Source organism: Xenia sp. Carnegie-2017, unplaced genomic scaffold, assembly GCF_021976095.1.
Source record: "Xenia sp. Carnegie-2017 unplaced genomic scaffold, XeniaSp_v1 HiC_scaffold_26, whole genome shotgun sequence".
NCBI classification, from domain to species: Eukaryota; Metazoa; Cnidaria; class Anthozoa; order Malacalcyonacea; family Xeniidae; genus Xenia; species Xenia sp. Carnegie-2017.
The window spans coordinates 623830-638039 of NW_025813489.1; the positions used below are offsets into that span (position 1 = coordinate 623830).

The 14210-nt window shown below is 37.6% G+C and overlaps 1 protein-coding gene across 1 annotated transcript; it reads left to right on the top strand.

Moving 5' to 3' along the window:
• The first annotated feature begins 11417 nt into the window (after positions 1 to 11417).
• Positions 11418 to 13876, top strand: LOC124453919. The gene is made up of 4 exons (XM_047004746.1): positions 11418 to 11740; positions 12393 to 12458; positions 13138 to 13197; positions 13731 to 13876. Exons 1-4 carry the CDS (start codon positions 11509 to 11511, stop codon positions 13874 to 13876), a joined length of 504 nt encoding a protein of 167 aa, XP_046860702.1. The 5' UTR covers positions 11418 to 11508.
• Positions 13877 to 14210: the final 334 nt, after the last annotated feature.

Here is a 14210-nt window from a genome sequence, read left to right on the forward strand (position 1 = left end):
TTTATCAAAATGTCTCTACACTGATGAGCAAAGGTATTGTTCACCAAAATGTCTCTATACCAATGAGCAAAGGTATTGTTCACCAAAATGTCTCTACGTCGATGAGCAAAGGTATTGTTCACCAAAATGTCTCTAGGTCGATGAGCAAAGGTATTGTTCATCAAAATGTCTCTACGCCGATGAGCAAAAATATTGTTCATCAAAATGTCTCTACGCCAATGAGCAAAGGTATTGTTCACCAAAATGTCTCTACGCTGATGAGCAAAGGTATTGTTCATCAAAATGTCTCTAAGTTAATGAGCAAAGGTATTGTTCATCAAAATGTCTCTACGCCAATGAGCAAAGGTATTTTCACCAAAAGGTCTCTACGCCAATGAGCAAAGGTATTGTTCATCAAAATGTCTCTACGCCGATGACAAAAGGTATTGTTCACCAAAATGTCGCTAAGTTAATGAGCAAAGGTATTGTTCACCAAAAGGTCTCTACGCCGATGACCAAAGGTATTGTTCACCAAAATGTCTCTAAGTCAATGAGCAAAGGTATTGTTCATCAAAATGTCTCTACGCCGATGACCAAAGGTATTGTTCACCAAAATGTCTCTACGCCGATGAGCAAAATATTGTTCACCAAAATGTCTCTACACCAATGAGCAAAGGTATTGTTCACTAAAATGTCTATACACCGATGAGCAAAGATATTGTTCAGTAAAGTGTCTCTACGCCAATGAGCAAATGTAGTGTTCACCAAAATGTCTCTACGTCGATGAGCAAAGATATTGTTCACCAAAATGTCTCTACACTGATGAGCAAAGGTATTGTTCACCAAAATGTCTCTACACCGATGAGCAAAGGTATTGTTCACTAAAATGTCTCTACGCCAATGAGCAAAGGTAGTTTTCACCAAAATGTCTCTACGCCAATGAGCAAAGGTATTGTTCACCAAAATGTCTCTACACCAATGAGCAAAGGTATTGTTCACCAAAATGTCTCTACACCAATGAGCAAAGGTATTGTTCACCAAAATGTCTCTACACTGATGACCAAAGTTATTGTTCACCAAAATGTCTCTACGTTGATGAGCAAAGGTATTGTTCACCAAAATGTCTCTACACCGATGAGCAAAGGTGTTGTTCACCAAAATGTCTCTACGCCAATGAGCAAAGGTATTGTTCATCAAAATGTCTCTACACCGATGAGCAAAGGTATTGTTTATCAAAATGTCTCTACACCAATGAGCAAAGGTATTGTTCACCAAAATGTCTCTACGTTGATAAGCAAAGGTATTGTTCACCAAAATGTCTCTACGCCAGTGAGCAAAGGTATTGTTCATCAAAATGTCTCTACGCCGATGACCAAAGGTATTGTTCACCAAAATGTCTCTAAGTTAATGAGCAAAGGTATTATTCACCAAAATGTCTCTACGTCGATGAGCAAAGGTATTGTTCACCAAAATGTCTTTACGCCAATGAGCAAAGGTATTGTTCACCAAAATGTCTCTACGTCGATGAGCAAAGGCATTGTTTACCAAAATGTCTCTACACCGATGAGCAAAGGTATTGTTTACCAAAATGTCTCTACGCCGATGACCAAAGGTATTGTTCACCAAAATGTCTCTACGTCGATGAGCAAAGGCATTGTTTACCAAAATGTCTCTACGCCGATGAGCAAAGGTATTGTTCACCAAAATGTCTCTACGTTGATGAGCAAAGGTATTGTTCATCAAAATGTCTCTACACCGATGAGCAAAGGTATTGTTCACCAAAATGTCTCTACGTTGATGGCAAAGGTATTGTTCATCAAAATGCCTCTACGCCAATGAGCAAAGCTATTGTTCATCAAAATGTCTCTACACTGATGAGCAAAGGTATTGTTCATCAAAATGTCTCTAAGCCAATAAGCAAAGGTATTGTTCACCAAAATGTCTCTACACCAATGAGCAAAGGTATTGTTCACCAAAATGTCTCTACGTCGATGGGCAAAGGTATTGTTCATCAAAGTGTCTCTACGCCAATGAGCAAAGCTATTGTTCATCAAAATGTCTCTACACTGATGAGCAAAGGTATTGTTCACCAAAATGTCTCTATACCAATGAGCAAAGGTATTGTTCACCAAAATGTCTCTACGTCGATGAGCAAAGGTATTGTTCACCAAAATGTCTCTACACCGATGAGCAAAGGTATTGTTTATCAAAATGTCTCTACACTGATGAGCAAAGGTATTGTTCACCAAAATGTCTCTATACCAATGAGCAAAGGTATTGTTCACCAAAATGTCTCTACGTCGATGAGCAAAGGTATTGTTCACCAAAATGTCTCTAGGTCGATGAGCAAAGGTATTGTTCATCAAAATGCCTCTACGCCGATGAGCAAAAATATTGTTCATCAAAATGTCTCTACGCCAATGAGCAAAGGTATTGTTCACCAAAATGTCTCTACGCTGATGAGCAAAGGTATTTTCATCAAAATGTCTCTAAGTTAATGAGCAAAGGTATTGTTCATCAAAATGTCTCTACGCCAATGAGCAAAGCTATTGTTCATCAAAATGTCTCTACACTGATGAGCAAAGGTATTGTTCATCAAAATGTCTCTAAGCCAATGAGCAAAGGTATTGTTCACCAAAATGTCTCTACACCAATGAGCAAAGGTATTGTTCACCAAAATGTCTCTACGTCGATGAGCAAAGGTATTGTTCATCAAAGTGTCTCTACGCCAATGAGCAAAGCTATTGTTCATCAAAATGTCTCTACACTGATGAGCAAAGGTATTGTTCACCAAAATGTCTCTATACCAATGAGCAAAGGTATTGTTCACCAAAATGTCTCTACGTCGATGGGCAAAGGTATTGTTCACCAAAATGTCTCTACACCGATGAGCAAAGGTATTGTTCATCAAAATGTCTCTACACTGATGAGCAAAGGTATTGTTCACCAAAATGTCTCTATACCAATGAGCAAAGGTATTGTTCACCAAAATGTCTCTACGTCGATGGGCAAAGGTATTGTTCACCAAAATGTCTCTAGGTCGATGAGCAAAGGTATTGTTCATCAAAATGCCTCTACGCCGATGAGCAAAAATATTGTTCATCAAAATGTCTCTACGCCAATGAGCAAAGGTATTGTTCATCAAAATGTCTCTAAGTTAATGAGCAAAGATATTGTTCACCAAAATGTCTCTACGCTGATGAGCAAAGGTATTTTCATCAAAATGTCTCTAAGTTAATGAGCAAAGGTATTGTTCATCAAAATGTCTCTACGCCAATGAGCAAAGGTATTTTCACCAAAATGTCTCTAGGTCGATGAGCAAAGGTATTGTTCATCAAAATGTCTCTACGCCGATGAGCAAAAATATTGTTCATCAAAATGTCTCTACACCAATGAGCAAAGGTATTGTTCATCAAAATGTCTCTAAGTTAATGAGCAAAGGTATTGTTCACCAAAATGTCTCTACGCTGATGAGCAAAGGTATTGTTCATCAAAATGTCTCTAAGTTAATGAGCAAAGGTATTGTTCATCAAAATGTCTCTACGCCAATGAGCAAAGGTATTGTTCACTAAAATGTCTCTACGCCAATGAGCAAAGGTATTGTTCATCAAAATGTCTCTACACTGATGAGCAAAGGTATTGTTCACCAAAATGTCTCTACGTTGATGAGCAAAGGTATTGTTCATCAAAATGTCTCTACGCCGATGACAAAAGGTATTGTTCACCAAAATGTCTCTAAGTTAATGAGCAAAGGTATTGTTCACCAAAATGTCTCTACGCCGATGAGCAAAGGTATTGTTCACCAAAATGTCTCTAAGTCAATGAGCAAAGGTATTGTTCACCAAAATGTCTTTACGCCAATGAGCAAAGGTATTGTTCACCAAAATGTCTCTACGTCGATGAGCAAAGGCATTGTTTACCAAAATGTCTCTACACCGATGAGCAAAGGTATTGTTTACCAAAATGTCTCTACGCCGATGACCAAAGGTATTGTTCACCAAAATGTCTCTACGTCGATGAGCAAAGGCATTGTTTACCAAAATGTCTCTACGCCGATGAGCAAAGGTATTGTTCACCAAAATGTCTCTACGTTGATGAGCAAAGGTATTGTTCATCAAAATGTCTCTACACCGATGAGCAAAGGTATTGTTCACCAAAATGTCTCTACGTCGATGGGCAAAGGTATTGTTCATCAAAATGTCTCTACGCCAATGAGCAAAGCTATTGTTCATCAAAATGTCTCTACACTGATGAGCAAAGGTATTGTTCATCAAAATGTCTCTAAGCCAATAAGCAAAGGTATTGTTCACCAAAATGTCTCTACACCAATGAGCAAAGGTATTGTTCACCAAAATGTCTCTACGTCGATGGGCAAAGGTATTGTTCATCAAAGTGTCTCTACGCCAATGAGCAAAGCTATTGTTCATCAAAATGTCTCTACACTGATGAGCAAAGGTATTGTTCACCAAAATGTCTCTATACCAATGAGCAAAGGTATTGTTCACCAAAATGTCTCTACGTCGATGGGCAAAGGTATTGTTCACCAAAATGTCTCTACACCGATGAGCAAAGGTATTGTTTATCAAAATGTCTCTACACTGATGAGCAAAGGTATTGTTCACCAAAATGTCTCTATACCAATGAGCAAAGGTATTGTTCACCAAAATGTCTCTACGTCGATGGGCAAAGGTATTGTTCACCAAAATGTCTCTAGGTCGATGAGCAAAGGTATTGTTCATCAAAATGCCTCTACGCCGATGAGCAAAAATATTGTTCATCAAAATGTCTCTACGCCAATGAGCAAAGGTATTGTTCACCAAAATGTCTCTACGCTGATGAGCAAAGGTATTTTTCATCAAAATGTCTCTAAGTTAATGAGCAAAGGTATTGTTCATCAAAATGTCTCTACGCCAATGAGCAAAGCTATTGTTCATCAAAATGTCTCTACACTGATGAGCAAAGGTATTGTTCATCAAAATGTCTCTAAGCCAATAAGCAAAGGTATTGTTCACCAAAATGTCTCTACACCAATGAGCAAAGGTATTGTTCACCAAAATGTCTCTACGTCGATGGGCAAAGGTATTGTTCATCAAAGTGTCTCTACGCCAATGAGCAAAGCTATTGTTCATCAAAATGTCTCTACACTGATGAGCAAAGGTATTGTTCACCAAAATGTCTCTATACCAATGAGCAAAGGTATTGTTCACCAAAATGTCTCTACGTCGATGGGCAAAGGTATTGTTCACCAAAATGTCTCTACACCGATGAGCAAAGGTATTGTTTATCAAAATGTCTCTACACCGATGAGCAAAGGTATTGTTCACCAAAATGTCTCTATACCAATGAGCAAAGGTATTGTTCACCAAAATGTCTCTACGTCGATGGGCAAAGGTATTGTTCACCAAAATGTCTCTAGGTCGATGAGCAAAGGTATTGTTCATCAAAATGCCTCTACGCCGATGAGCAAAAATATTGTTCATCAAAATGTCTCTACGCCAATGAGCAAAGGTATTGTTCACCAAAATGTCTCTACGCTGATGAGCAAAGGTATTTTTCATCAAAATGTCTCTAAGTTAATGAGCAAAGGTATTGTTCATCAAAATGTCTCTACGCCAATGAGCAAAGGTATTTTCACCAAAAGGTCTCTACACCGATGAGCAAAGGTATTGTTCACCAAAATGTCTCTACGCCAATGAGCAAAGGTATTGTTCATCAAAATGTCTCTACGCCGATGACAAAAGGTATTGTTCACCAAAATGTCTCTACACCGATGAGCAAAGGTATTGTTCACCAAAATGTCTCTACGCCAATGAGCAAAGGTATTGTTCATCAAAATGTCTCTACACTGATGAGCAAAGGTATTGTTCATCAAAATGTCTCTAAGCCAATGAGCAAAGGTATTGTTCACCAAAATGTCTCTAGGTCGATGGGCAAAGGTATTGTTCACCAAAATGTCTTTACGCCAATGAGCAAAGGTATTGTTCATCAAAATGTCTCTACACCGATGAGCAAAGGTATTGTTTATCAAAATGTCTCTACACCAATGAGCAAATGTATTGTTCACCAAAATGTCTCTACGTTGATGAGCAAAGGTATTGTTCACCAAAATGTCTCTACGTCAGTGAGCAAAGGTATTGTTCATCAAAATGTCTCTACGCCGATGACCAAAGGTATTGTTCACCAAAATGTCTCTAAGTTAATGAGCAAAGGTATTATTCACCAAAATGTCTCTACGTCGATGAGCAAAGGTATTGTTCACCAAAATGTCTTTACGCCAATGAGCAAAGGTATTGTTCACCAAAATGTCTCTACGTCGATGAGCAAAGGCATTGTTTACCAAAATGTCTCTACACCGATGAGCAAAGGTATTGTTTACCAAAATGTCTCTACGTCGATGAGAATAAAAACATAATTAAAGCAGCATCGTTTGAGGCTTTGAATTATTCGTCATTGAGTCCCTCATTATTTCGACATATATCTGAAAATGAATGAATTGGAGAAAAATTGCGAAGCAATGAAGTTTTCTCTGCCAAGGAGATGGTTTGATGCGCGTTGAAAATTTGACGAATTGTAAAAATGCCGTTTGTATGATACACTGCGAAACGAGATGTCTTCAAACAGGCAAAAAGATTTTGAGAAAAGGATCTGGATTTTATGTCAAAGCTAAAATATTCAACACTGCATACAAATGTGTTATCACAAATCACCATGTTGTGAGCTGTGAAGAAGATGCTAAAGGCTCCATCGGAATTTTTCTTTGTGAAAGAGAGAACCAAGGTTGTCTAGTTCAATTGCGACCAGGCAAAATTTTTCGTACGAGCCAGTATCTTGATTACTCAGTTATTGGCATTGAAGAAAATGAACTTGCTTCACTTTCACCTTTGATTTCTCCCATTGAATACATCGAGAAACTTCCAGCAAAGATTGATGATCAAGTATTTATATTTTAACATCCCTTGGGAATGCCAAAACAATTTAGCCACGAAAAATTATCCATATCGAACCGCCCTTTGTATATTATGTCGCGGATACCAATTGTGGATCATCTGGGTCACCTGTGCTCTGGAAACTGCAGCTCTTAGCTATTCATCTTTCAGGCGATCAGCAAAATGGTTATAACAAAGGGACGTTATTTGATGCAATTATCAATGATTTATGTAATGCATGGAACTTTGGTAATTATTTACTATATTTCACTTGGGCTGTCAAAGATGGCAGCCGTGGTTGCCGGCTTAGAATTGCGCCAACGTATCCTCTGCGTGTCGTAAAAGACGACTAAAAGGGGTTGGTGTAAGGAAGGGCATCCTACCGTAAAACTTTTGCTCCAACAAAATTCATGAGCTTTGGAAAAGAAGACATGGCCCCCAGTTCCCGGCAGCCCTTCAGTGAGCAGGGGGTGCGAAGAATCTCCGGATCGAATGTTGGTGGAAGTGTCACCCTTCGGTTAGGCACAGTGAACGTTGGGACAATAAAGGGAAGGAGTGCAGAAGTGGCGGACATGTTGAAGAGAAGGAAAGTTGATGTGTGTGGGTTTCAGGAGGTAAGGTTTAAAGGTGAAGGTACGAGAGTCATAAAGGGTGAAGATAATGGAGCGAGATTTAAGTGGTGTTGGAAGGGGAACGGAAGTGGCACGAATGGTGTTGGCTTTGGATAAGAGAGGATTGAAGTCGGTTGTAGCAGTGAAGAGTGTTTGGACAGAGTCCTGAGAGTTGATGTACTTATTGAGGCCGAAGTTGTGAGTTTCGTTGTGGTGTATGCTCCGCAGGTTGGACGAAGTGAGGAGAAGGAAAGTTCTATGACAGCGTGTATGCAGTGAGAGCACATTAGAGGGCGATGTGTGATGCTTGGTGATTGGAACGGTCATGTGGGAAGCGTAAGAAAAGGATACTGCGCATGGAGGTTTTGGAGTTGGTGATATGAATGCTGAAGGCGAGGCTATATTGGAGTTAGCAGCGAGTTGTGGGATGGTGGTAGTGAATATGGAAAGAAGGAAGAAAGGTGACGTATGAATCTGGTGACAGTAGGACGGTGATGGATATACTGGTGAATGAAGAAGAGGAACGGAAGGATGCAAAAGTGACAGGAAAGAATGGACCCAGCACAAAGAAAGAATGGAATGGAATGAAGGTGAAGAGGAAGGAGGGTGAAGGAAAGAAGGACTGTTTGGACAGGACATTGAATGGGAGGGTGGACAGGGATGGACGTGGGGTGGAGGAAGGAAGGAAGGAAGGAATGGTGGAATGGAACGGTCAGGAAGTGATTGGCGCGAAGAAGTTGGCATTTAAAAGGTGGAGAAAGTCGCGGACTGAAGCAGATAGGATCGATTACATCCGGTTCAAGAGGAAGGTGTTAGATCTGGTGTTTTTGAGGTAAAAGTTGGTGTTCATCAAGGTTCAGTCTTGTCGCCGTTACTGTTTGCTTGTGTGATGGATGTACTGACAGAGGAAGTGAGGAGAAAAGAAGGATGGTGGTGTTTGTTATGCAGATGATATTGTCTTGGTGGCGGAGTCGAAGCAGAAAGTCATGGAATGATACCAAGAATGGAAAACGGCAATAGAAGTCAAGGGACTGAAAGTGAATGAGGCAAAGACGAAGGCATGAGATGCTCGAGGCAGGTGGAGGTGAAGGACAGTGATAAATGGCTATGTGGTGTGTGTGGGAAAGAGTTGGAGGAATTCGACAATGTGTGGGAAATGCAGTAAGGGGTTCATGGAAGATGTTCAGGTGATTGACAAGGTAAGTGAGTGGACGTGTCGAAGTGGTGGGCGAGTCGCGATTGAACGGTTTGAGCTGGGTGACGTGAGTTTGGAAGGTGTATCGGAGTTTAAATATCTGGGCGATGTGTTAAATGATGGTGGAGGGTGCGAGCAAGCGGTGAGGAACAGAGTTCAAGCAGCGTGGTGGAGTTTTAGAGAGTTGTCGGGAATGTTGTGCGGAAAGTCGACTTCGTTGAAGCAGAAGGGAGAATTGTACAAGGCATGTGTTAGAAGTGTTTTGGGATATGGAGCAGAGTGTTGGGCGCCGAAAGCAGAGGACCTGAGAAGATTTGCCTCGACGGAAAGGAGAATGCTTAGGATGATGTGTGGTGTAACGTTGATGGATAGGATTCGAAGTGAAGAGATTACAGAAAGAGTTGGTGTTGAGTGTATCGAGAATTGGGTAAGGCGCCAGCGTTTGAGGTGGTTTGGGCATGTGGAAAGGAGGGAAGAAAGTGCTGAAATTCGTAGAACGTTGCATATGAATGTTGATTGAGTCCGCAAACGAGGTAGACCGAGAAAGAGATGGATGGATGCTGTGAACAGTGATATGAAGGCGATGGGTATAACGAGAGATATGGCGAGAGATAGAGACGTTTGGCGTAGAAAAGTTCATGGACCGGTCAACCCCCCTGGCGGGGATTAATACTTGCCGGTAGACAAATGTTGTTTGTTTGTTTGTTTGTTTTAACATGTAACTGATGGAATAAAATAAAGTCTGTAAATATTTAAACTTCTCTTCTGTAGATAATTTATTGAATAGTAAATTTTTGTTATTGTTTTTGAACAACAGCACGCCCCTTGTGGAAATCAACCCCAGTTGACAAGGCCAGCGTGTCAAAATAAAGATTTTCATTCATTCATTCATTGCGTAACCAAACCAACATTTATAATTTTATATTGAATTTCATGATTACTGATGGATCAGTACTATTGATTGCATTGTGTGTATCTGCGCAGTATAAAGCAATTTACTATAATGCCATCATACAAAACTGAAGACCTCGTCAAAAAAAGGCATACTTTTCAGAATACTGAGAATATAGGCTGAGTAGATACATTGATGATTGTCATTTTGAGAGTGCAGTAACTGGCTTTGACAAAAAATGATACGATGAACCTGACGGTTGAAATAAACAATTAAGACCTATAATTAATAGTATACCTCAGCAGCAGCACTCTTCTCCCTCAATGCTTTTAACTTTTCTCGCCGTTTCAATGCTTCTTGCTCTAATGAAGTTTCTTCGGCCATATTTATTTATAGAGTTTTATATTGACCACGCGCACATAGAAGTAGCCTGGGCCGAGAGTCAACAATACAGAGTGATAAAGAGATGTCAGCAAATGGCAGAAAACGATAACACAAAAATCTAGCTTGTACTATTAATTCGTACGAATAACTATGGCATCTACAGATACTCTAATACTGGTATGTTTCGTCTTATAGATAATTCTAACATTAGTTGCAGAAATATAAATTATATTTTGACTCAAGCAAGTGCAATATTTTACTTGGCAACAGGGCAGTATCAACTATTATTGTCGAGCAAGATTTTACACGCACCTACAAAACGTGTGTTTGCAAGGTTTGCAGAAGCACGGAGGTGATCCGGTTTTGACATTTTGGAAAGCATTTGGAATACTGATGGAAGGTTTGTTGTTAAAAATGTAGAGTATTGTCGTTCTCATTCTGCAGTTGTTGCGTTGCATAGTCCATGGCAACAGGTTTTCTCTAGATTTTCTTGTAATTGATTGTCCCATTTTTACTAGTACTTTGTCATTTGATGCATTTTGACTGTTTTAAAACTGTCTGTGTATACTGCACCCTTCAAATAAGAAAATTTTCACTTTATTTTGTCTCCTGTCATTTCACATATGAAGCTTTACATTCTGCCAGCAGAATTTATGTCAATTTATAGTGGTTGGTCTCTTATCCATCACTAAACTAGCTTTTGCTTGCTTAAAAGCTCTATTTCTTTGTATTTAAAATGATCCAATGATATTTATTAAAATATACTGTATTGTCAATACTTCATAATGGTTGTTACATTGACTTGCAGATCGTGTGTCAGAAGCCATTAGAGAATTTGAATCCATCCAAGAAAGTGAAGAAGTTGTCCTGTGTTGTTTGATGGCATTAATCTATGCACATAAAAAGGCACAATTAATTGACAAGGAAAGTGTACATGAATTGGAAACAAGATTGAAAAGATTCGAACAAGTGTTGGTGAGAATGTGCCATACTTTGGTGCAATGTTTTTGTGGCACACAGTACGTCATGAAAAAGCAAGAGAATATGTTGACAGAATGTTGAAAATGTCCAATGGTTCAAAAGAGGTTTTCCAGAATTATTCAAATCAAATAAGATGTTTAACACAAAACCATTCAAGCAATATAGACCGTTAGATCCCTCAATCATGGCAATATTTGATTTAACTTTAAACTATTAAGCTAGTTTCGTTTGATTGTTATACAAAAGTTTTTTAAAAGATACTTAAAATGCTGCATATAATTTTGAGCAAAAACTATTTCGTTTTAGGAAGAACAATGAAAGCTGCATCTGGAATTGTTTTTTTTACAATTTTTATTTCTGTTTGCAAAGGTATTATAACTCATATAATTTTAATTTTTTTGAATCTTCAGTGACTTCTGATGCAAAAATACTCTTCTATTTACAGGAAATATAGCAATCGAAAATAAGAACGAAACATTTTTATTTCGACCAGGAACAACTATAAACATTACTTGGTCGTATAAAGTTTCTTCCCCCTTTATGTATCGGAGATGGATGTTCACTGCCTATGGCTCCTCTTCCCGTAGATTACTTGCAGACATTTTTGATAACAGCGGAATTTCATATCATCATCATCAAATCCATCTGAAAATTTATAAACCATTAACCTTAGAATTAATTAATATGAACAGCAGTTATAATGGGGAATATACACTAATCATTCATAGCTCAATGGGACACTATTCGAGGAGTATCAATGTGTATATCGTTGGTAAGCTTTGATTTTATTCATTAGGTTCATTGTTTTGTGGCTAGGTACTTCTTCATGCATAGACATTATCTTTATTATGCATGTTGCCGTTTTAATGATCTTTAAATGTAAATTATTGGGGCAAAAAGTTATGATATACCAAATGCCGAGAGCATTTTCAACTATAAAGCTATCCAGAAATTCTACTTCTAGAAATAGTAACTTTCTAATGTTTTTTCAGCGTTGTTCACCGTTAAACTGTGCATTTTTTTGGTTGTGCTTGCAATGTATATGATTGTTTTAGGTAATAAATTTCGTGAAAAAAAGGTTTTCGTAAACATTGCTTTAAGAACTTTTTAAAATAAAATATGCGAATATCACCAGCTCATTAGTTTAAGCACCAAAACAAATGAAAAATTAAGTTGTCAAATTTGCTTAATTCTTCAATATGAAATTCATAACTAACTAACAGTTTCCTGAGCTTGCTTGAAGTATCGTGTCATTGTGAGAACTGTCACAAAACTCAATTTTTTGTCCTTGCATGTGATGGCAACAGGATGCATTTTTATATTAAAATAATTAGAGGAAACAGTTATAAAAGTATGCATAAAGTTCCCAAAGCAAAAGAATTGCAAAATAAATCTTATTATGTTTACCTACGCTTTTGTTTTAGTTCCCACATCATGTTTATCAAGGTTTTCAACAACGTTTTCAACCGATATGCCTTCTACTAAAAACGGTATCTTTATCTATTCTTTGAATTATTCCATTTTGCAGTGTCGAATTGTAGTGTGCATTCTTTTTTGCTTGCTACTTGCAGTGAAAATTATTGTTTAAAGTAATTATAAGTCCGTAAGTTAAAAAGTTTTCTAGAACATTTTCTAAAGAATTTTTACCAAATCAGAATATCGTCAACATTGGCTTTCTTCCGTAGTCCGTGTGGTTTTTCTGATATTTAAAATGTAGCTACATTACATGATAATGTTGTAAAAGTTGCTTATTAAAAATAAATTATTTCAATCTAAAAGAGGAGAGAATAAGCTAATTCAAATTTTTGATTAGTTAAAGTTAACAAAAATATGATGTTCATTTGAAGGCAATCATGATGTATTATGCAAACAATAGAGGCCGGTTGCACGAAGGCCGAATAGCTTTGCATTAGATAGCAAATATTTTTAAACTTTCAAAAAATCTCTTATGAAAGAAAATTATACAATTTTAAATGTTCAATCACTGAAATAAAATATTGTTTCGAAGATTACTAAATTTTTTTGTCGCAACAAAAATATAAACACCATTTCTACAAGTTTGAAATATTTTGCTATCCATTGAATAACGCTATGCAGGCTTTGTAAACCAGCCCCTGAATTAGAATAATTCTAGAATGAATATTATGCAAGCAAATTTTGTTATACTAGGTTCCATTGAGGCCCTCTCACCGACAATCCAGCAATCAAGTGTCTTTGCCTCTACAAAGGGTAACTAAGTTTTTCAAGTTTACTTTTTTGCGTTTTGCAAATGTTCAGCCCATAGTTTAAAGTATAACATGCTTATAATGCAAAAAACATATTGCGAAGAAAAAAGAACTGTTGATCGATGTTGAAGCGTTTTTCGTGTTGTTTTAACACACACGCAAGTCAGCACGCGTGGTTTTTTTTCATTTTAACACATTTAATTTTTGCAGTCTAATTGAAAAGAAATCGGATAAAGCTAACAATATGAAATTTTACATAAAAATTCAAACTTGCTGATTGCATTGTGCTGACTGCATTCTTCCAATGATAGTTTTTGTGATGCTTGGTAGCATTTCATGTCTACTTAACATTGCCAAATATTGGATTCGTTAACTTTTAAAAATCTTGTATAAATTAAAAGGCATTTAGCATTATTTAATTTCGTTTTTTTCGACACAAAGGGGAGAGCAGTTGCGTCTACAATCAGGCCAAGTGGAAAGCATTATGTTAATTTTTCGAAAAGATGAGCTCATTCTTCTCATCAACCATATTTACAGAGTTTTCGGCAACATTACCATCTTCAAGATTTCCTACTATACCTAATAGTAGGAGCACACAACCACAGCAGTTACTTCTCCATCTTTACCTGATCAATGCAACCTGGATTCTAAATCAAAACTACACCGTCACGTTTGGCTGTTGATTTGGACTGGTGGTGGGGTGTTTGTTCTATTGCTACTTACAATTATTGCTTTATTAAGTGTAAGTTAAAGTAATTTGTTTATAATCTTATAGTCCAATTTTTTGTGTCAGGAAAATATTCAAAATCTGATTATTTTGAGTAAAAATACTTCCTTGGGAGCGAGCATACTCCAGAAGCTGATGTAACATTTAGTTACAGATACTAAAAAAAATTAATCACTCCTAAAAGTTGTTTCTTCTATGTTTTAACACAAACTTACAGCTCTTTTAAAAACATGCATGCGAAGAGCTAAATAGCATGTCTATACATCTGAGATAAAATTTTATTACATGAG